The sequence below is a fragment of the Bos grunniens genome, chromosome 18 (assembly GCF_055505025.1).
Source record: "Bos grunniens cultivar Pamir isolate PY7600 chromosome 18, Bosgru_T2T1.0, whole genome shotgun sequence".
Taxonomy (NCBI): domain Eukaryota; kingdom Metazoa; phylum Chordata; class Mammalia; order Artiodactyla; family Bovidae; genus Bos; species Bos grunniens.
In genome coordinates, this window is record NC_141182.1 from 65,146,572 (window position 1) to 65,169,232 (window position 22,661).

At 47.2% G+C, this 22,661-nt stretch overlaps 2 protein-coding genes and 1 long non-coding RNA gene across 4 annotated transcripts; 1 reads left to right on the top strand and 2 right to left on the bottom strand.

Moving 5' to 3' along the window:
* Nucleotides 1-53: 53 nt before the first annotated feature.
* LOC147354812 (zinc finger protein 304-like) lies at nt 54-10,487 on the bottom strand. 2 transcript variants are annotated; one of them, XM_086354926.1, is made up of 3 exons: nt 10,326-10,487; nt 8,398-8,524; nt 54-1,062 (listed from the first exon to the last, which is right to left on the bottom strand). In XM_086354926.1, exons 1-3 carry the CDS (start codon nt 10,356-10,358, stop codon nt 926-928), a joined length of 297 nt encoding a protein of 98 aa, XP_086211052.1. In that variant the 5' UTR covers nt 10,359-10,487; the 3' UTR covers nt 54-925. The 2 variants fall into 2 exon arrangements, with proteins under 2 accessions (XP_086211052.1, XP_086211051.1); XM_086354925.1 differs by lacking the exon at nt 54-1,062 and adding an exon at nt 4,829-7,321.
* LOC147354813 (uncharacterized) lies at nt 10,403-11,292 on the top strand. The gene is made up of 2 exons (XR_015146618.1): nt 10,403-10,884; nt 11,077-11,292. It is a non-coding gene; the product is annotated as an uncharacterized LOC147354813 (long non-coding RNA).
* Nucleotides 11,293-13,548: 2,256 nt separating this feature from the next.
* LOC147354814 (uncharacterized) lies at nt 13,549-20,743 on the bottom strand. Its single transcript, XM_086354823.1, has 3 exons — nt 20,465-20,743; nt 17,089-17,215; nt 13,549-15,931 (listed from the first exon to the last, which is right to left on the bottom strand). Exons 1-3 carry the CDS (start codon nt 20,477-20,479, stop codon nt 14,481-14,483), a joined length of 1,593 nt encoding a protein of 530 aa, XP_086210949.1. The 5' UTR covers nt 20,480-20,743; the 3' UTR covers nt 13,549-14,480.
* Nucleotides 20,744-22,661: the final 1,918 nt, after the last annotated feature.

The following is a 22,661-nucleotide window of genomic DNA, read 5'->3' on the forward strand; positions in this document are numbered from 1 at the left end:
GCTAGTCTTCATCTGTATCCTTTTCACTGTAATAAACTGTAGCCATTGAGATCTTAAGTTTAACTTTTTATTTCCTCTATAACAAATAAGTTTCTCTAGAACGATATATTTTTCCCAATTTCACTAACTACATAATCATTGTTAATGACTTTTTGTAATATTCAAGTATTATTAATGTGGAATTTAGCACAGGATTTAGGTAAGAGGAGAAAAGAAAAGGGATAGATTTTTGGATAGGGAGGTTAAACTCAACAGGGGAACTAGTTTCTGAGGTGGCGCTAGTGGTAAAAAATCCGCCTGCCAATGCAGGAGACATGGGTTTGATCCCTGTGTCGGGAAGATCCCCTAGAGGGCATGGCAACCTGCTCCAGTATTCTTGACTGGGGAATTCCCATGGACAGAGGAGCCTCGTGGGCTACAGTCCATAAGGTCAGACACTACTGAAGCAACTTAGCATGCACACACAGTTTCACTACCTTTTCCCAACAATTCTCTTAAAACTCCAAATGCCAGTTACCTCTGAAGATCGACCCCAGCTGTGAGTCACATGCAGAAAATTGTAGAATTTAAACCTTGGACCTGAGCTGAATTAAAACATATAACTAAAGATTCTCTTCAACCCAAGTAAGACCGGCAGTAGTTATTTAAAAATTTAGAATTCTTTAGGGTACATCTAAGGTCATCTAATTTATACAACTTGTATACATGTTGGTTGGAACATAAGACGCTAAGCTTGTGTGATAAGGTGACAAAAGCTGGTTGGGAACTGATCAGGATCAACAGGGGGTTCTCTTTCCATGAAAACCCTGAGGGTCATAGAAAGGTCAGGAAAGGAAGTCTAAGGCTCCTAAAATCCAGACCTGAGGTGAAGGTGAAGGTGAAGTCGCTCAGTCGTGTCCGACTCTGCGACCCCATGGACTGTAGCCTACCAGGCTTCTCCATCGACGGGATTCTCCAGGCAAGAGTACTGGAGTGGGTTACCATTTCCTTCTTCTCCACGGGATCTTCCCAACCCAGGGATCAAACCCGGGTCTCCCGCATTGGAGGCAGACGCTTTAACCTCTGAGCCACCAGGGAAAAAAAGAAAAATTGATTGCAATTTAATCAGCGAAACAAAAATATGTGTAAGCTGTAGGTTTTCAGGACAGACTAGCACATTTGTAAGACAGGATCCAAAGAAACGTGTCCCTGCAGATGATGAGCAGAGGCTAAGGAGCCCACATCCCAACCAACTGCCTATTGACAAGAACACTTGCAAATAAATAGACTGAACACTGGAGAAAGATTTTCCTATCTTACGAAGAAAAGCTGACACAAAGAATATACCTCAAAACGGGGTGCCCTGAGGACGGGAAAGTGCCCAATAGCCTGCCATACCCTTTAGTACTCAAGATGAGTTGACTGTACATGGTCATCCTCATCAAATTCTGGTAGACATGGAGGATAATGCTACATCAATCACCAACAGCTTAGCTCAATCTCTTCCTGACAGTGGAAGGTATTTCAGATAACCCAGATTTTCCCCATTTCAGCCGTAAATACTTGGACTGAAAAGTCATAAGCATTCTTCCCACTCTGGTACCATCCCTGCAAATTTAATAGGAAGAGACTTATTAAACTATACACTGCCCAATATCCTAATTACAAGGGAAAAATTTAAAGGAAATGTATAGCTTTATTTACAGTTTATTTGATGTCAATAACCTAACCTTCCTTATTGAGAAACCTGGAAAATAAGACCAAACCCTAAAGCAAAGATAAGAAAGGAAATGGTAAAATTAGAACAAAATATTGAAACAAAACTTTTAAAAAGTCAATGAAGAAAAATGTTCGTTCTTTCAAAATTGACAAAACTGTAGGTTGACTGAAAAGACAACAAAAGCAAGAGTGAAGACACTACTGACTAAAGAAATTGAAGTTGTCATAAGGGAATGATTAAAAAACACACAAACATTTACAAAACAGAAACAGATGCACAAACTTAAGAGAACAAACTTGGGGGGTGGTGGTGGGGGGATGCGAGAGATTAGTGAGTTGATTGACATGTACACAGTGCTGTATTTAAAATAGACAACCTACAAGGACCTACTATATATAGTATATGTATTCAAAACACTGAAATAACCTAGATGGAAAAATCATTTGAAAAAGAATACATACATGTATATGTATAACCAAATCACTCTGCTGTCCACCTGAAACTAACAGAATATTCTTAATCAACTATACTCCAAAGCCGTTCAAGAGAACAAAATTGAAAAAATTACTTGACTGTATTTTTATTGAAAGTCTTCCCACAAGGAAATTCCAGGCTTAGGTGCCTTCACTAAGGAATTCCAGCAAGCATTAAAAACAGAAGTATCACTCATCCTTCAAAACTCCTCCAGAAAATAAAGGAGGAGGAAACCATTCTTCTTTGACATCAGAATTACTCTGATACCAAAGTCGGAGAAAAGCAAACCTATAAACCCATGACCATTCATCTATCTATACAATACACTAACAAAATATCAGAAAACTGACTCAGCAATATATACAATGGATTATACAAGATGATCATGTGGGATTTCTTGCAGGAAATGCAAGATTAGTTCCCATGGACAGAGGAGTCTGGCAGGCTACAGTCCACAGGTTGTACAGAGTCAGACATGACTGAAGCGACTTAGCACGCATGCACCATTTAAATAAAAGACAAGGAAAAAATTAAAACCACAGCCACATGATGATTATCTCACTAAGTGGAAAAAACTGGAACAGAAACCACAGAAATAGATCCACACTAATACAGTAAACTGATCTTTGAAAAGGGAGCAAAGGCAAAGAAATGGAGAAAGGATAGTCTTTTTCAACAAATGGGGCTTAAAAACATGATCCAGTGGTTAGGACTCCCTGCTTCCACTGCAGGGGATGTGGGTTAAAATCCCTGGTTTGGGAACTAAGATCCTACAAGCTGCACAGCACGGGGAAAACAAAACAAAACACGTGATCTAGACACAGACCTCGCACTTTTCACAAATATTTTCTCAAAATGGATAATGAGCCTAAATACAAGACAGTAATAAAACACATAGACGGTAATACAGGGGACACAGACCTTGGGTTAGGCAATGATGTGTTAAATCCAACACCAAAATACAATCCATGGAAGAAACACTGAGTAATTTGGACTTGACTAAAGTTTAAAATTTCTGTTCAGCAAAAGACGCTGTTAAAAGAATATGAAGATATTCATCATATGTCATTAGAGAATTGCAAATGAAAGAAACAACAATATACTATTACAGCATACCTACTTGAACGGCAAAACCCAAAACATTGACAACATCAAATACTGACAAGAACATGGAGCAACAGGAACTCTCACCTACTGTTGGTGGGAATGCAATATGATACAGCCACTTTAGAAGGCAGTTTTCTATAAAACTAAATATTCCCTTACTATGTGACCCAGCAAATCATGCTCTGAGGCTTGAACCCCAATGAACTGAAAGTGTATACCCACACAAAACAATGCATAATGCAGGTTTAGCCATAGTGCCAAAACTTGGAAGCAATCAAGATACCCCTCAGTGAATGGTAAACTGTGGTACAACCATACAATGGAAGGTGATTCAGTAATAATTTATACACACATCGTCACAGCAGTTTTATCTGTGACAGCACAAAACTGGAAACAACCCAAAGATCCACTAACTGGCAAATGGATAAAAGACAATCGTGGTATATCCATACAGTGGACGAATATTCAACAATACAAATGAATAATTGATACCTGTGGCAAAGTGGATCAGTCTCAAAGTAGTCATGGCTGGTGAAAAAGCCAGAGTCCCCACTCCCCAGAAAATATGTACCACATGATTCTGTTTATATAAAATACTATAAAATGCTTGCTATTACTTGTGAATTGTGGGATGGGGGTTAGAAAGGAATGGGCAAGAAACAGTATAAAGAGACACAAGGAATCTCTTGGCTGTGTTGGATATCTCCATTATCTTGATGTCTGGTCTCATCAGTATATACACATGCTGAAACCTAGCACATTTTATATTTAACATATATTGATTTCATGTCACCATACCTCAGTAAAGATGTTAGGAACTAAATATTCCCCATAAATATCCATATTTACCGTTCTTCTTGGAAAGTCCCATCTGCCAACTGTTCTAGTTCTACCATATCCCTCTCCACATAACTTAGGAGCATAAGCCCTGCCTCAGGATCTGCAAAAACTGCAGAGCAAGGAAGGCCACGTCCACTTCAGTCACTAGGAATGCTGGCTGGTCAGAGAAGCCTGAGCCCTGGTTCTCTCTTCTGTCACGGCTGGGGTTCCTGCCTGTGCAGTGATGGCCAGATGTAAACAGCCCAGGGAGGTACAGGAATCCACAAACCTTTACTTACTGAGACAGTGTGTTGGCCACAGGAGACTCAGAGGTGTGAAGGTCCTGAGAATTTCTGTATACTTTCATGCCAGAGCCAAAATCACAGGGACATATAGAGATGCTGCCTTAAGAACAGATACCCATCCTCTCACGAGCCTCAGTCATCCCCACTCCATTATCTCAGTGTCTCTGTACCAAGATGATTCCCACCTTTGCTGGTGTGAGTCCTATAATCTTCAAAAGGAACACAGTGCATTGACTCCATTCATAAGACCTTTCTCCAGTCGAAGTTTCTGGGCATTAAACAAGTTTAAGAGATGCAGCTAAAGGGTCACCAAAACTGTGGTATTCATGAGGTCCTTCTCCAGAGTGAGCTTTCTGGTGCTGAACAAGATGGGAGCTTCTGCTATAGGCCTTCCTCCATTCACTGCACACATAAGGCTTTTCTCCAGTGTGAACTCTCTGGTGTAGAATGAGGATGGAGTTGTGGCTAAAGAATTTCCCACATTCATTGCACTCATAAGGTCTCGCTCCAGTGTGAACTTTCTTGTGTTGAACAAGGTGGGAGCTACTAATGTAAGCTTTTCTTCATTCACTACACACATAAGGCCTTGTTCTACTGTGATGTGTCTTTTGTAGAATGAGGATGGAGTTGTGGCTAAAGCATTTCCCACATTCGCTGCATTCATAAGGCTTTGCTCCAGTGTGAATTCTCTGGTGCACAATGAAGTTGGAGCTATGGCTAAAGAGTTTTCCACAGTCATTGCACTCACAAAGCCTTTCTCCAGTGTGGATTTTCCAGTGCTGCACAAGCATGTGTTTACAGCCGAAGACCCTCCCACACTCGCTGCACTCATAAGGCCGTGCACCAGTGTGAATTATCTGGTGCTGCTCAAGTGTGTCTTTGTAGCCAAAAGCCTTCCCACATTTGCCGCACAAATAAGACTTTGCTCCTGTGTGGACTCTCCTTTGTTTAATGAGGCTGGAGTTAGGGCTAAAGGATTTTCCACATTCAATGCACTCATAAGGCCTCGCCCCGGTGTGGATTCTCTGGTGCTGCACAAGGTGGGAGCTTCTGCTGTAGGCTTTTCCACATTCAGTGCAGTCATAAGGCCTTTCGCCAGTGTGAACACGCTGGTGCTGAACAAGTGTGCTTTTACAATCAAAGGGTTTTCTGCATTCATTGCACTCATAAGGTCTTTCCCCGGTGTGAGTTCTCTGGTTCTGAACAAGGTGCAAGCTTCTGTTGTAAGCTTCTCCACATCCACTGCACATATATTGTCTTTTGCCAGTGTGAAATTTCTGGTGGATCTTTAGGTGAGACAGGTGAATGAAGGCCTCTCCACACTCCTTGCACACATGTGATGTTTCCCCACCATGAAGTTTTCTGTGATGAATAAGAGCGGATTTCTCCTTGGACAGATTTCCACACGGCAGGCACCTACAGGCTCGCACTTCAGCCTGAGTTATCTGGTTGTTGAGAGTGAAGGCGCTCAGGAAGGCCTTCTCACTGTCAGCGCATCAGTTCATCACTGTCTCCCTGGTGTCGCCCAAAGTCTAGTCTTTTACTTGCACATCCCGCAATAAAAGGTCTCCCTAACTCACGGACAGGTCTTCATACGTGAGGCCACATTATCATTCTACTGACAGGATTCTACCACTATGTGGTTTCTGGTGCTGATGAAAGTTTTCACTCAACAGGAATCCTCGCCCACAGGGGTCACAAGTGTACAGGTGCAGTGAAGGGCATGACCCTGGTGTTCATCCAGGTGTTGAAATGACCTACTTTCAAGAGCAGGTCACCTGTCTCACATGGGTGAGCTTTCTGGATAAGTGGACAGGACCCAAGAGTCCTGAACTCTGACACTAATTCCATAAAAACACTCTGCTCAGAAGGGGCCTCCTCATTGTCTGCTTCACATCAATAACCTGAAAGCAAAGAGCTGCTAGTGAAGGACATGCTGACTTCAGTAAGAAGCAGCAAGTCCATCACCTCCGAGTGTGTGACACACCAGTGAGTGAGTCCACGGGCCTCTGGCAGGATGAGGGGCCAGGATCAGTGAGGAAGGGCCCATTGTCAGTCCTGGGCCTTGGAAGGTATGGAGGACTTGCAGTGATGAGTAAAGACACAATGATGGTGAACAGCACTGGAAGCCGAGGCGAGGTCTCCAACTCACTCCTCTAAGAAGGGTTTAAACAGGGTCTAAACAGTTTAAACAGGGTTTAAACAGCACTCTTGCCTGGAAAATCCCACGGACGGAGGAGCCTGGTGGGCTGTAGTCCATGGGGTCGGTAAGAGTCAGACGCAACTGAGCGACTTCACTTTCACTCTTCACTTTCATGCATTGGCGAAGGAAATGGCAACCCACTCCAGTGTTCTTGCCTGGAGAATCCCAGGGACGGGGGAGCCTGCTGGGCTGCTGTCTCTGGGGTCGCACAGAGTCGGACACGACTGAAGCGACTTAGCAGCAGCAGCAGCTGTTGGTGTCAGGTGAGCTTGGCTCATTTGTCAGAAGGCTCTGTCCAGGCCCAGAAAAATCTGATTGCAATAAGTAGCTGGCTCTTCAGGACTACATATGGATATGAACACAGTTCATGACACATTAATGCAGCCAATGTTGCAGAGCGTTGCAAGGTGAGCAGAGGAGAATGAGTGGCATACATGGAGGCCGGAGAGGTGGGAAAACAGCCAAGGGATGGAAGACAGGAGAACAACGTCAAGTGCCAAGCATGGTGAGGAAAGGGAGAAGTGAGCACTGCTATGGGCCTTGGCAAGAAAACACCGGTGAACACAAAGCAGGCTGACGGTACGATGTGAGCCCAACCCTCAGATGGCTCTCTCTCAGCTCCCCTGCTCTGGGCTGTCAGTGTGGCTGGAGGCAGGTCCACCCACAGGCACCCGGGGCTCTCTGCCTCTCTGCCACTGGGCACCTACATGGGATCTGGAAGGTGGAAGTTGTAAAAACAAAAAACAAAAAACAAACATAGCACAGGTGAATGGCCCAGATAGACCCAGCTCAGAGAGAAGAGAAGGTTAACATTAAAAAGACAAAAACCACATAGGAGGACTTGGCAGAGCACCCCTATGCCCTCCACAAGCAGTGGCATGTCAATAGCGACAATTTCTGGCAAAGTCCGTCCCCGAGAACTGTCAGCCAGGGGGTGGGGGCAGAACACAGACACAGACACATCATGGGTCTAGAAGGGCCCAAGCCCGGGACAATCTGTGAAGCCAACTCGAGAGCCCTGAACGCTTAACCTCATCCAGAAAGGCTTTGGGCAGCAGGTGTCGGGACTGCTCAGCGAGGGGACACTATACACAGCCCTGGGCATCCACAGCCCCTACCCTGGGAACCAAGACGGGAGAGGGAAGAGCCCCTGATTTGGCAGGACAGGAAGAGCTGCCCCCAGGGCACCAGGGAAAAACCGAACCCAAGGACACTGCAGCAGGCATGTGGGCCTGCGGCAGGCGGCCTCTCCGATGGCCCAGGAAGACCTGTCACCTGGTGTTCTTGCCCTTGCATGAGCCACTTCCCTTGACCAGAGGCTGCACTGACTGACCCATTTCTAAGAACAGAACAGAGAAAAATGATGGGATCACTGTTTCCAAGTCGGGTTACAAAAAGACAAGCTACCGTCCTGGACATTCTCTCTGCTCAGAAAGAAGGTTCCTTCACTGCTTTGAGATGCGCTACAGAAAGGCTAGGGTAACAAGGAAGCCAGGGGGCCTCTGACTAACAGCCTTACAGTCCAACAAGCCACAAGAAACGACCTCTTGGAAACATAAAACATGAGTGAGTTTGTGAGTGAGATCCTCCCGAGAATGGCCTTCAGATGAGAACAGTTCAGCTGGGAGCTTGAGAGAAGCCTCATGGCAGACCCTGAGCCAAAAGCACCAGGTGAGCTGTGATGAGTTCCTGACACACTGAAACTTCCATAAGGCCTTTTTACTGTTTTACATCACTCACTTTTGGAGTAGTTTGACATGTACCAATAGGTAACTGAAACAGGGACTCACCCAAGGTGGCCACGTGTGCGAAGTTCTCCAGCATCACATCGCGGTACAGGAGTCTCTGAGCTTCCTCCAGCAGCTCCCACTCCTCCCGGGAGAAGTACACGAACACATCCTCGAAGGTCACACCACCCTGCCACGATGGGGACAGCTGAGCCCACACACAACAGGACTCCCCAGGCCCCCCACTCACCTCCCACCCCCTGCTCCTCTGCTCCCCAGCCTCCCAACTCGGAGGCAATACTCGGCCATGACACCACTCCTGGTGCCCTCTCCTGTCCCTCTGATCACCGTGGGCAGCCCAGAGCAAAATCAGGAAGGCGGGCAGACAGAGACTACGTAAGCCATAGGTCCGGCAGGAAGGGCACCAAGCACTCTCCCGCGGGCATCCTCCTGACCATGCCTCCCAGAAACAATTTTAAGGCCATCAGTCCATGCTCCTCCCACCATGTACATCACTCTGAACCACACCTTCCTCATATCTGGGGTCCCCCTCCATTAAGACTAAAAACTTTCCAGTCTACACTTCCAAGGCACACCCCACCCCTGAAACCACTCTGCACAGTGTCCGGAAGAACTCCTTTGTGTTTATGACAGGCTCCACTGCCACCCCAGTGCCTGAGCAACACACCCAGTCCTCAGTGCCCGGTTGGGACTTTCTTTGCCACCATCAGCACTTCTGTGGACCAGTGCAGTAGCCTCCTCCCTCACGCCCACACTCCATTCTCGACCAGACAGCAGCCAGAGGGAGCCTGTTTTGATTCAGAGCATCTCTCTTCTCTTCCAAATCTGCCGTGTCTTTTGTGACTGCTACATGCTCACTTAGTCAGTCTGCCTCTTTGGGACCCCAAGGACTGCAGCCCTCCTGGTTTCTCTATGGGATTTCCCAGGCAAGACCACGGGAATGGGTTGCCATTCCCTCCTCCAGGGGATCTTCCTGACCCAGGGAGCAAACCTGTCTCTTGCATCTTCTACACTGCAGGTGCAATCTTTACCACTGAGGCATCCCGGAAGTTCATGTCTTTCATCACCTTCAAAACAGAAGCCCAGCTCCTCAGCCTGCTATTGTTGCTCAACTTCTGGCCTTTTTTTCAACAGACAGAATTAAGACCTGTGGTTTCTTGATGACTCCCAACTCAATCTTAACCCCTTAAGCACTTGTGCAAGCGGTTCCTGACTCTAATGCACCCTTCCATTCCTCCTACTGGCTGCTCAAAGCAGGAACCTCTTCATATAACTCTTGGCTTAGATTCGGGGTGCTGGGCTATAAAAGGACTCCTACTGTAAGGCCCCCAGACTCAAGCACAGAGGGAGGGACAGGTGAAGAGTCCCAGAACATCACTACTTCTCATCAAAATCTCCACCGGCCCTAGTTTAAAAACATCCAAAATCCATACACTCTGTAACGTCCACTTTTGGCCCCACCATCAATACACCTGGGCTATTGCAGTAAATCCCGCCTGGTCTCCCTGCCACCCTCAGGCTTCCCCAGACTTTCCACTCTACTTAGAGGGAGCCTGTCAACACCGACGTCAGATCACCTCCCTTCTGTGTTATAAACCTTCTGTGGTTCCCGTCACCGTCAGAACTGAGGTCCAGCTCCCCAGGCTGCCATACCAGTTCGGCCTCCTGACTGCCTGCTCTCTGTTCTCAGCACACATAACCGCAGATACCTGCCGTTTCCAGAAAGTGCCTAATTCAGCCTCACCTCCAAGTGTTTGTACCTGGGGCTCCTAAGCCCTGCAAACCATTTCGCACCTCATCCCGTCAACTCTGGGAAGGGGTTCCTTGCCACGTGTTCACCGTCACTGACCGACCGCCCTCCACCGCCTTCATACTCAAGAGAAGGGAGAGAGGAAGGCCAAGTTCGGAAAGCCTGAGAACACAACAGCCCCCACACCTGAGTCGGGAAGGCTTGAGGACTCTCCACTCACCTGAGCCCGGTCCATACGCGCGGCAGCCACCATGGGTCCTGTGAGCAGAACCGGGTTGAAAAGCCGGCGGAACCCGCGCACTCCCCTGGGTGTGGTGAGCCCGAGAGGACGGTCGAGCTCCGAGCCCCAGTCTCCTCCTGGTCAAACGGCGCGGAAGTTTAGGCTGCTGCATCGGGAAGCGGACAGGGACAGAGGGCGGTTGCGAAGGCCTCCGAAGGAGCGCAGCCCCAGGCGACAGCTCCGCGACAGGCGGCCCGTCCACGACAGCAACCATGTTTCGTAATAACCAAGCGGACAGAAGTCCCATCTTTTCTTCTGTCCTCTGTTCGCCTCTCCAGAGCCTCCCCAAAAGCGGACCCCAGTGAGGACTCCCAGCCTACACAGGCACTCCAGAATCCTGGGCACCACGCGGATTCCACGTGGAATCCCGGATTCTCCCGGAATCCACGTCACAACCGCGACGCCAGAAATCCCGCCTCTGCCTGCAAGGGCCTCCGGAAACGCCCGTCGTCTGGGCGGCCACTGGAACAGTGCGGACGCGCTGGGCAGAGACCTCGAGGTAAAGGAGTTTGTGCGCCTAATCCACCCATGGAAAGGGCACGTTTCTGGTTCTCCCTGATAGTTGCAGAGGCGTGTGGAGGCGGAAGGGTCGGGGAGAAACTGTGGTCTGAAGCGCCAGACCTATTGGTAAAGGCAACGCGCCCCTATTTCCATGGCGACCTGTGGCAACACTGTGACCCTCAGTTCTCAGTTGCAGGTTATTCAACATGGGTGGATCCCCTTCTAAGCCAGAAGCGCCTTTGGATTGTATCCTTAAGAACTGGAAATTCTTCAAAATCGAAGGGTTAAAAAAGAAGAGAGTTAAATTCTATTGTAGCAGTGCCTGGCCTTTTGATCAGTTGGGGAATGGAGAAAAACGGCCTCCAAACCTCCAAACGAGTCTCTATATAAATAATACCATTCTGCAGTTGAATCTTTATTGCTGCAGAATGGGCACGTGGAGTGACATTGCCTCGTGCCCGCCTCAAGAGAAGCAGAAGGGGCAGGCTTCCCACCTCCCAGATCTGGGGCTGGTCAAACGTTTCCAAGCTCCCCACCAAGTAAACACATCCGTATTTACAAAATGTCATCCGCGGTGCACATCAACAGACCTGCCCAGACATCGTCCTCCAGAACGGAAGTGCCTGTGTCTTCAGTGATCTGTGACAGGTGCGGCGCAGTGCCTTCTGGGTAAAGCAGTTCACTGGGTCCCAGGTCCAGGTAAGGGGCGGTGCTCCCCCGATCTGGAAAAGGTTCCCCCGCACCACAGAAGAGTCGCACCACAGAAGAGTCGCTGGAGAGGAGGATCCTTGGGCTCTGAGGCGCGGGTGGGGTTTCAGGTTTCTTAAAGGGGATGCACCCAGATTTCCATGGACTGGACTGTAGGTCCTTCATTCTGTACACTCTCTTCCCACTTAGCCAGTTACTGAAACACATGTCCGTTTGGAAGGGGCTTATCCATTCTAAAGGGCTTCCCTGGTGGCTCAGATGGTAAAGCATCTGCCTGCAAGGCAGGAGACCTGGGTTCGAACCCTGGGTCAGAAAGATCCCCTGGAGAAGGAAATGGCAACCCACTCCAGTACTCTTGCCTGGAAATTCCATGGACAAAGGAGCCTGGTAGGCTACAGTCCATGGGGTTGCAAAGAGTTGGACACGACTGAGCGACTTCACTTTATCGATTCTACATTGCTGCAATCTCCCCCAGTCCCTATTAACCCAGTCACTGTTTCTGTACACAATATGGTTCCCACCCCTAGGGCTTCTTAGATCTTAAGTCCATGAACATATACCTACATGAGTTTTTTCTTCAGGACACAGCTCCTACGGTGGATCTCAGAAGACAGCTCTCAGTTTTGCCAAGGGACATTCACTAAATTCAAGGGCCCCAACTCAGGCTACTGCCAAATACCGCTGTTTGCAAACCATCTGCCCCAAGTGACTGTGGATCCACAAATAATTTTCATGTCTAGGGCATGAGATCCTGGTGCAGGGGCCCTTCAGATTTTCCTAGGAAGTCTCAGGAAGCAATACACGTAGGCCAGATTTACACTGAGAGCTGTTTGTTGTCCTCCTGCTATTTCCTTTAGGTCACAAAAAGTTAAAGAGTAAAGATAGCTTAAACAGTAAGACTGAGGGGAGGAATGGAATAGGAAGTTAGGATTAGCAGATGTAAACTTTTATACATAGCATGGATAAACAACAAGATCCTACTGTAAAGTACAGGGGACTCTACTTGATACCCTATTATAAACCATACTGGAAAAGGATATTTTAAAAAAATAATATGTATGTATAATTAGTCACTTTGCTGTACAGCAGTAATTAACCCAACATTGTAAATGAACTATACTTCAATTAAAAAAAAAAAGACCTTTATTGCAAGAACCAGGAAGGTTAGCCTGGAGTTTGAGGAGCGGATAAAATGGAGGCTGGAAAAATCTGTCAAGACTATCAGGAGACAATCACTAATGACCCTGAACAAGGGAAACCTCTGAAAACTGCCAGCAAAGCCAGATCCAGTCCTCTGGCAAAGCTAGGTGATGTCCACACTAACCAATCAAGGGGGTGGGGCACGTATTCTTACCAAAGGGCTCAAAAGGCTGGCGATACTCCAGATACAGCAAGTGAAAGTGAAAGTCACTCAGTTGTGTCCAACTCTTTGTGACCCCATGGACTATACAGTCCATGGAATTCTCCACGCCAGAATACTTGAGTGGGTAGCCTTTCTCTTCTCCAGGGGATCTTCCCAACCCAGGGATTGAACCTTGGTCTACCACATTGCAGGCAGATTCTTTACCAGCTGAGCCACAAGAGAAGCAGAGAAAGCAAGAAAGCACAGATATCTGTTCTTGGTTTTTAACAAAACTGTTGCAGCCCTGGTTCAGTCCCTAGTTGGGAGCTGATATCCCGCAAGCCGTGTGATGTGGCCAAAAAAAGAGAAAGGAACGCCGAGTGGATGAAAGACCTAAATATTAAGGTTTAAAAGCATAGTACTCGGAGAAGAAAACATAAGAAAAAGGCTTCATGACAGTGGATTTGTGATAATTTCTTGGCCATGATAACAAAGGCACAGGCAACATTAATAGAAATGAACTAGACTACACTAATATTTAAAATTTCTGTGCAAAAAAAAAAAATTACTAAGTAGACACAGTGAAAAGACAACCCTCAGAGTGGAAGAAAATATTTGCAAACTATTTAATAACAAGTTAATACACAGAATATATAAGAACTCTAACATCTAAATAACAATAACAATGACCATAATAACCACATTAAAAAATGGGCAATGGATTGGAAGAGACATTTTCTCAAAGGACTAATACAAACAGCCAACAAGCAGATGAAAAACTATTCAACATCATTAAATGCACATCAAAATCACAATGAAATATCACCTCATGTCCCTTAGTGTAATAAAAAATAAAACAAGAAGAAAATAAAAACATTGCTGAGGGTGTAGAGAAATTGGAAACCTCGAGCTGTATCAATGGAAAACAGCCCAACTACCATGGAAAACAGCCCTTCAGTTCCTCAAAAAATGTAAATATTGAATTACTATATGATCCAAAAACTCTGTCTGGGAATATACCTTAAAAGGACTGAAAGCAGGGTCCAAATAAATATTTATGCCATTATATTTATAACAGCATTATGTACAACAGCCAAATAGGGAAAGCAACTCAAGTGCCCAATGATGAAAGGAAACAGAAAAAGTAGGATGTACAGAAGATGGAGCATTACTCAAAAAAGGAATGAAATTCTGACACATTCTAGAACATGGAGGAACCCTAAGCACATTATGGTCAGTTAAATAAGCCAGCCACAAAAGAAGAATAACTTGATGACTCTTATATAAGTTACACAGTGAGAATAATTCATACACGGAAAGCAGAATAGTTGTTGTCAGTCAGTAAGAGGGGGGACGAAGAATTGCTGTCTGATGGGTTTACTTTTATAAGATGAAAGGACTTTTGAATATTTGTGCACAATGAATTACTACTGAACTTACACTTAAATATGGTTGACTGTAAATTCTATGTTACATGTACTTCACAACAATTTAAAAAAGATTTTAAACACCTAGATAGCAGTCCATCCCAGCGCTAAATCAGATCAGACTTTGCTTTGAAGTCTTCCCTGTTTGCAGTACTCTTTAGTGTGAACTTCTTGGTGTCGAAGGAGGTGGGAGTTTTGGCTAAAGCCTCTCCCACAGCTGACGCATTCATAAGGCCTTTCCCCAGTGTGAACTCGCCGATGTTTAATGAGGCTGGAGTTGTACCTGAAGACCTTCCCACATTCTCTGCACTCATAAGGCTTTTCTCCAGTGTGGACTCTTTGATGAATAATGAGGGTGGAGCTGTCCACAAAGAACTTCCCGCATTTGCTACATTGATAAGTTTTTTCTCTGGTGTGGACGTTTTGGTGCCGAATGAGGTGGGAGTTTTGACTGAAGACTCTACCACATACACTGCATTCATAAGGTCTTTCTCCAGTGTGATTTCTCCGATGCCTGATGTGATTTGAGTTATGCCTAAAGAGTTTCCCACATATGCCGCACTCATAAGGCCTTTCTCCAGTGTGCGCTTTCTGATGCCTCTCAAGTGTGAAGTGGTACCTAAAGAATTTCCCACATTTGCTGCATTCAAAACGCCTTCCCCGAGTGTGAACTCTCTGATGAATAATGAGCCTGGAGCTGTCTACAAAAAATTTCTTGCACACGCTGCACTCATATGTTTTTTCTCCAATGTGAACTCCCTGATGTCTTTTGAGCGTGAAGCTGTACCTAAAGAATTTCCCACATTTGCTGCACTTATATGGCTTTTCTCCTGTGTGAACTCTCTGATGAACAGTGAGTGTGAAGCTGTCCTTAACGCACTTCCCACACTGGCTGCACTCATAAGGCACTAACCTAGTGTGAACTCGATGGTGTGCAGTGAAGCCAGACTTTTGTGCAGAGAACCTTCCACATCCAAGCTGCTCAGAGAGTCTTGTCTCAGTGTCAGTTTTCTGCTGCTGAACCAGGTGGAACTTTCTGATGAAGGTCTTCCTGCTTTCACAGCAAAGGTTTTTCTGGTGCTCAACAATTGTGTGTTCTTGGCTAAAGGTCTTCCCACATTCACTGCACTTGCCATCATCCTGCCCACTTTCAGAGGCTGCCCTGCCCTCCAGGTTGCCCTCTGTGTGAGGGGTCTGGTGCTGGAGAGTGCTGGATTGGGCTAGGAACTCCTGCCCTCTCTCCCGACATGGCCAGGTCTCATCTGTCACGTGAACACTGTCATTCTTCACACAGCAAGTCTTCCCCTCACCCCATCCAGGGAGTCTCCTTTGACGTGGCTCCTTTGGATGCTGGGAAGGACTCTCCCCACATGCGGACACCTCCTGCTCAGGCTGTGTCCCACCGTGCCCAGCCAGGCATAAGGTGTCTTTCAAGAGTGGGCTGCATGTCTTAGGGGGGTGAGGCTTCTGGATGCATGGGCCTGGCTTTGGAGTCTTGACCTGTGACCTTGCAGCCACATCATGCTGCTCTGAAAGGGCCTCCTCATCCTGGGTGGCATGCCGGCAACCTGGAAGGAGAGATGCTAATAAAGGTGGGCCCATCAGTGTGTCTCATACCGGCCCAGCAATAAGTCTGTGGGATTGCAGAGGCCTGGGACTAGAGCCCATGTGAGGAAGGCCTGGGGTGCAGAGTGGAGCCTGGGAGGCTCATCCGAGGGCAGAGCCCAGACAACTGACAGGCCAGGACAGGAGGAAGGGGTATGGTGCAGGGAGGGGAGGAAGGTCTACAGCTCACTTCAACAAGGCCTGGCTACTGGTAACTGGTGAGCAATGTGTAGAAGGCTCTGTCCAGACCCCAAATGTCTAAATGCAACATGGCAGTTGGACGACAAGGAGTATTTAAGGATGCATGCACATGTTCCACCACTTTAAATGGAGGTTATGTTGAGAACACTGCAAAAGGAGCAGTGGAGAGGAATGGATGAGAGCCAGGGCCAGGAGTGAAGAGTCAAAAAATCAATGGGGAAGAAAAGGAGGAAGTGAAGTGTGGACTCTGGCACCACACACTGCTGGATATAGGACACACGCCCGGTGTGAAAGGACCCCAGCTCTGATGTCTCACCATTTCCTCACCCCCACGTACCAGGGCTATGCACTCTTGAGCCTCTCCTGACCTTACGGAAATAACGTCCACCCTGTCAGGCACCCAGGGCCCTCCTATTGCTCAGGGTAAGCAACCACCTGGGCCTGAAGAGAGCACTCAAAGAGGAAAGGCTGGGAGAGGGATGGGGCCCGCCGTAGGAAATCCCACACTCTAAAAGGATCAGTACAAGGGCAAAGGAGGTCTAAACAGTCCAGTAGTGGATCAATGGAGTAGGGCAGCCCCTCTCACCAGACACGAAGCTAACTTAAAATGGTTATGGACTTAAACATAGGCCGTGACGCCATAAAACTCCTAGAAGAGAACATAGGCAAAACATTCTCTGACATAAATCAGACCAATGTTTTCTTAGGTCAGTCTCCCAATGCGACAGAAATAAAAACAAAAATCAAGAAATGGGACCTATTCAAATTTACAAGCTTTTGCACAGCAGAGGAAACCATAAATGAAACGAAAAAACAACCTACAGAATGAGAACCAATTGTGGGAAGGTCAGAGGCAGCCCCAGAAAGTGACGAAGAGCACAGCCCGGCCCAGGACGCTGCAGTGGGCAGGGGGCCTTACCCACGGAGGACAGAAGTGCAACGTTCTGCACCATCACTTGGCAGTACAGGAGTCTCTGAGCCTCATCAAGAAGTCCCCACTCCTCCTGGGAGAAATATATGGCCACGTCCTCAAAGACCACAAGGCCCTGTAATAAAAATTAAGATAGTTCACCCCATAAGCAGCTGCATGTGCTGTATTTCCTTCCATTTTGTATTGGCCTACTCTTCACCCACCAACTCCAGGGCCAAACTAACCACCAAACGCGTTTATATCTCCCTACCATTTGGAGTCTCTGGTCTGACATGTATGAGCACTCAGTTACTCAGTGGTTGTGTCCTACTCTTTGTGACCCCATGGACTGCAGCCTGCCAGGCTCCTCTGCCCATGGCATTCTCCAGGTAGGAATACTGGAATGGGTTGTCGTGCCCACCTCCAGCGGATTTTCCCACCCCTGGTATTGAACCCGCATCTCTTGTGTCTCCTGCATTGGCAGGTGGATTCTTTTACACTGAGCCACCTGGGAACCCCTCCATGGTCTGAACCACCTCCTTATCGAACTCGCACACACCAAGTCAGTATTTTAGAAGGCACAAGGGCCTCAGTGTCTCCATCTGTAAAATGGGAATAAGGATGGTTTCAATTCAGAGGGCTGAGACTGATACCAAACATAAGAAGTACACACTATGTGTCAGTGGTACCATCCACACAATCAAGGGTTTTGTGTGCACTTTCAGTGGAAGTGAACTGGTAGTTTTGAAATTTGGGTGTGTGTTTCTTCTACTTTTTAAGGTTTTAAGAAGATGTGAGAAGTAAAATTTCACATTGTAAGCAAATACGTAAATGTATATTATCACGCAAACCAACGATCAAGTGTCTGGATAAATTTAACTAATTCAATATGTTCATTTCTAATGGCCTACCTACATGTGTGTATTTAGAGGGATATCAGTTCATTAGTGTTTAAGTCAGTAACTGTGTCATGTACTCTTAAGTTAATGAGGTGCAGGAAGGCGCTGAGCAAGCGAATCAGCTACTAGTCCTTTTGAGCCTGCCTGTAACACAGTAGCCTGGAGGAAGCTTCAGGGAGCCCTGGGCTGGACAGCGCACCACCCCTCTTGCTCTGAGGGTTTGAGGAGATGAGGTAGTGCCCTGGTCTGGGACCGGCTGCTCCAGTAGCCCAGGTGACCTCTGCCGTGTTCTACAGGGAGTGGTTTTGAGGGCCTGCGAAGCCTGCAGTGGGGAGAATCTACACCAACTCACCACCCAACCTCCTTCCCAGGTCAGCTCCTGAGTCCACCTGGATGGATCCTTCTACACACAGGTCAGAATCCATCCGATAGCAGGCCTGCCCCCTCCTACACCCATCCGTGCCCTCACCCCCAGTCTCAGGCCTTGCACACCTCACCATGGAGACCATGTGAAACAACAACCTAAGACTCTCTTCCTTCAGTCCACACAGTACACCCTGGCTACAATGTGGTCCAGTCCACACAGTACACCCCTCAGAAAGGACCAGACCAGCGACCTTCCCAATCCTCCAGACCTTTATACTCCTCTACCCACAAGATGTCTCCATCTTCTAACATCTCCATCTCAAAATGTCTCAGAATAACCATGTCCAAATACAACTCATGATCTTCTCCTCCCTGAATCCCACTCACTGCACAGACTTCCTCATCAGCATTCCCTGAATCCCACTCACTGCACAGACTTCCTCATCACCATTCCTTAAATGTTCAGGGGAAAAAAATTTGGAGTGGTCTTCTATTCTCTACTCACAGCCATTGTGTTGCAGCAAGAAATTCTGCCAATTCGACCCAAATTCCTGTCACAATTCTCCTGAATTCTTTGACCACGTCCTCCTCACCAGCCTCCCTGCCTCCATACCTCATCCAGTTCCTGGATCCAGTGCCAATGGGGAGGGCACCCCACACAAAACCAAGCAATCCTCAGGCAGCAGCAGAGCGCTCAAAAATTAAACTTCATTCTGACACTATGTACCCGGAAACAGTTAATATTCCACAGGTTAAGGGTTTTGCCCCACAAAACTGCTCCTAGCACTTTAGATTCAGTCCTAAGCCCAGGCGCTCACTTGAGCTTCTGACCCACAGGGTATAAATCACACATTCCCAAGACCCCTGCCTTGGGTTTGAATAAACTGCTAGTACAGGTCCCAGAAATGAAAAGAACACTTAACTTACTAGATTACTGGTTGATTATAAAAGCGCACAGCTCAAGAACAGCCAGGTGGAAGGAGCTTCCACATTCTCTGGAACTTCACCTCAACAGCACCTCCCTATCTTCCCAACCCAGAAGCTCTCCGAACCCTGGCCTTTTGGGGTTTTTTAATGGCTTCATTGTACAGGCATGACTGATTCAGTAATTGTCTTTGGGGGCTTCCCTGGTGGGTCAATGGTAATAAATCTGACTGCCAATGCAGGGAAACGCAGGTTCCATCCCTGATCTGGGAAGACCCCACAGGCCTCGGAGGAACTAAGGCCCTGTGGTACAAGTACTGAGCCTGCACTCTAGGGCCTGAGAACCACAACTACTGAGCCCACGTGTGGCAAGTACTGAACAGCCCTAGAGCTCGTGCTCCCAATAGGAGAAGCTACTGCAGCTGAGAAGCCTGTGCACGGAACAGTAGTTCCCACCCCCACCCCCGCCCCCGCCGCAACTACAGAAAGCCCAATGGGCAGCAAGGAAGACCCAAAACTGCCAAAAATATATAAAACTATTTTTAAAATAATAATAATAATTAGCTATGGGAGCCAGATTCAACGTCCAGACCCTCTCCTCTCCTTGAAGGGGCGTGAGGTGGGAGTGAAACAGGCAGCCCTCAAAACCTAAAATTGGTTATCCTGGTAATCAGCTCCCATCCTGAGGTGCTTCCACAAATCAGCTCACTCTCATTACAAGACACAATCACTCTCAACACTTAGGGAATTCCAAGTGTCCTGGCAGTTGTGAGTCTACAACTGTGGATCAAGACCAAATACAGAAGGGAAATACATTATGATCATCCGAATGAACACATCTATATTGCTTCTAAATCACAATATCACAGGTCCTGTCTTCCTCACTCCCTTCGCAACCTTCCACGATTCCCATCCGCTTAGGATGTCGTTTCAGGTGAGACAGCTCGTTTCCCTCTGTCCCCGAAAAAAGTGACCCCAAGTTTTCTCAATGCTCCGGACTCGTGGGCATCTGCAAGCCGTGCACCGTCGCCCCCCGAGGGAACTCTCTCCCTCACCCCTGTCCACTGGCTGAAGGGCGACCCCTCACAAGGCTGCCCTCAGTTCTGGACTCTATGGCTGACAGGGCCACTCCGTCCGGATCTGGGACTCGGAGGCTGGAGTCAGGCCGGGTGGGGGCCGGGAGACGGAGAACCCACCTGAGCCGGCGTCATCGCCGCGGCTTCGGTCGCCGGTCATGGGAAGAGCGAGGACGGACCGAGGGCACTGCCGTCAACTACGGGCTCAGGGGGCCTCACACCGCCACTGGGCAGCGGGGCCAACGCATCTCCTCTCGCTTTCCGCTCCGTCTCTTCGGTGCCCACCACGCGGCTGAAAACCCCTGAATAAGTGAGCAGCAGGACAGCAGTAGCTCAAAGACTACAAGGCGAACGCCGGAAGTCCCGCCCCCAGGCAATGTGTACGCACGTATGCAGGCTCTCTTAAGCTTTTTTTGGCTCAGCCTACACCGCTTGGCACTGTAGAGACTTCTGGGTAATGTAGTTTCCGCTGCCGCAACGCCTATCAACTCTCAGAGTTGCCTAGAGTCCCTCTGGTGCGCTGGGAAACGGAGTTCCCAGGCTCTTAAGATGTTAAGAAGAGGTGGAACGAATACGCAGAGGAACTATACAAAAGAGATCTTATGACCTAGATAACCATAATGGTGTGATCTCTCACCTAGAGCCAGACATCTTGGAGGGTGAAGTCAAGTGGGCCTTAGGAAGCATCACTAGAACAAAGCTGGTGGAAGTGATGGAATTCCAGCTGAACTATTTATAATCCTAAGAGGATACTGTTAAAGTGCTGTACTCAATGTGCCAGCAAATACAGAAAACTCAACAGTGGCCACAGGACTGGAAAAGGTCAGTTTTCATTCCAATCACAAAGAAGGGCAGTACCAAAAAATGTTCAAACTACCCCAACTGCACTCATTTCACATGCTAGCAAATTAATGCTCAAAATTCTCCATGCTAGGCTTCAACAGTACATGAACTGTAAACTTCCAGATGTTCAAGCTGGATTTAGAAAAAGCAGAGGAACCAGAGTCAAATTGCCAACATCAGTTGGATCATAGAAAAAGCAAGAGAATTACGGAAAAACATCTACTTCTGATTCACTGACTTCGCTAAAGCCTTTGTGTGGATTACAACAGACTATGGAAAATTCTTAAAAGATGGGAATACCAGACCACTTTACCTGCCTCCTGAGAAATCTGTATACAGGTCAAGGAGCAACAGTTAGAACCAGACATGGGCCAACAGACTGGTTCAAAATGTGGAAAGGAGAACATCAAGGCCGTATATTATCACCCTGTTTATTTAGCTTATATGCAGAGTCCATCATGAGAAATGCCAGGCTGGATGAAGCACAAACTGAAATCAAGATTGCCAGGAGAAATATCAATAACCTCAGATATGCAAGTGACACCACCCTTATGGCAGAAAGTGAAGAGGAACTAAACAGCCTCTAGATGAGGGTGAAAGAGGAGAGTGAAAAAGCTGGCTTAAAACTCAACTTTCAAAAAAGAAAGATCATGGCATCTGGTCCCATCACTTCATGGCAAATAGATGGAGAAACGGTGGAAACAGTGATGGATTTTATTTTCTTGGGCTCTGAAATCACTGTAGATCATGACTGCAGCCATAAAATTAAGACGCTTGCTCTTGGAAGAAAAGTAACGACCAATCTAGACAGCATATTAAAAAGCAGAGACATTACTTTGCCAACAAAGATCCATCTAGTCAAGGCTACGGTTTTCCAGTAGTCATGTATGGATGAGAGAGTTGGAACATAAAGAAAGTTGAGCGCTGAAGAACTGATGCTTTTAAACTGTGGTGTTGGAGAAGACTCTTGAGAGTCCCTTGGACAGCAAGGAGATCCAACCAGTCCATCCTTAAGGAAATCAGTCCTGAATATTCATTGGAAGAACTGATGCTGAAGCTGAAGCTACAATACTTAGGCCACCTGATGTGAAGAACAGACTCATTGGGAAAGACCCTGATGCTGGGAAAGATTGAAGGCAGGAGGAGAATGGGACAGACAATGAGATGGTTGGATGGTATCACCGATTTGATGAACATGAGTTTGAGCAAGCTCCGGGAGTTGGTGATGGACAGGGAGGCCTGGCATGCTGCAGTCCATGGGGTTGCAAAGAGTCTGACATGACTGAGTGACTGAACTGAACTCCCAGGTGGCACAAGTGGTAAAGAACCAGTCTGCCAATGCAAGAAAGACAGAAGAGATCTGGGTTGGGATCACTGGGTCGGGAAAATTATTCCCGCCTGGAGAATCCCATGGACAGAGGAGCCTGGTAGTCTAGAGGAGCCTGGTGGCCTCCAGTCCATGGGGTCGCAAAGA

Coding starts and splice junctions, on each gene's coding strand:
- LOC147354812 (XM_086354925.1), bottom strand. CDS start 5,654: ATGTGCAGTGGATGTGGAGAAGCTTACAACAGAAGCTTGCACCTTGTT.
- LOC147354814 (XM_086354823.1), bottom strand. Junction 15,932..17,088: donor TGCACTTCTGTCCTCCGTGG/GTAAGGCCCCCT, acceptor CTCTCCTTCCAG/GTTGCCGGCATGCCACCCAG.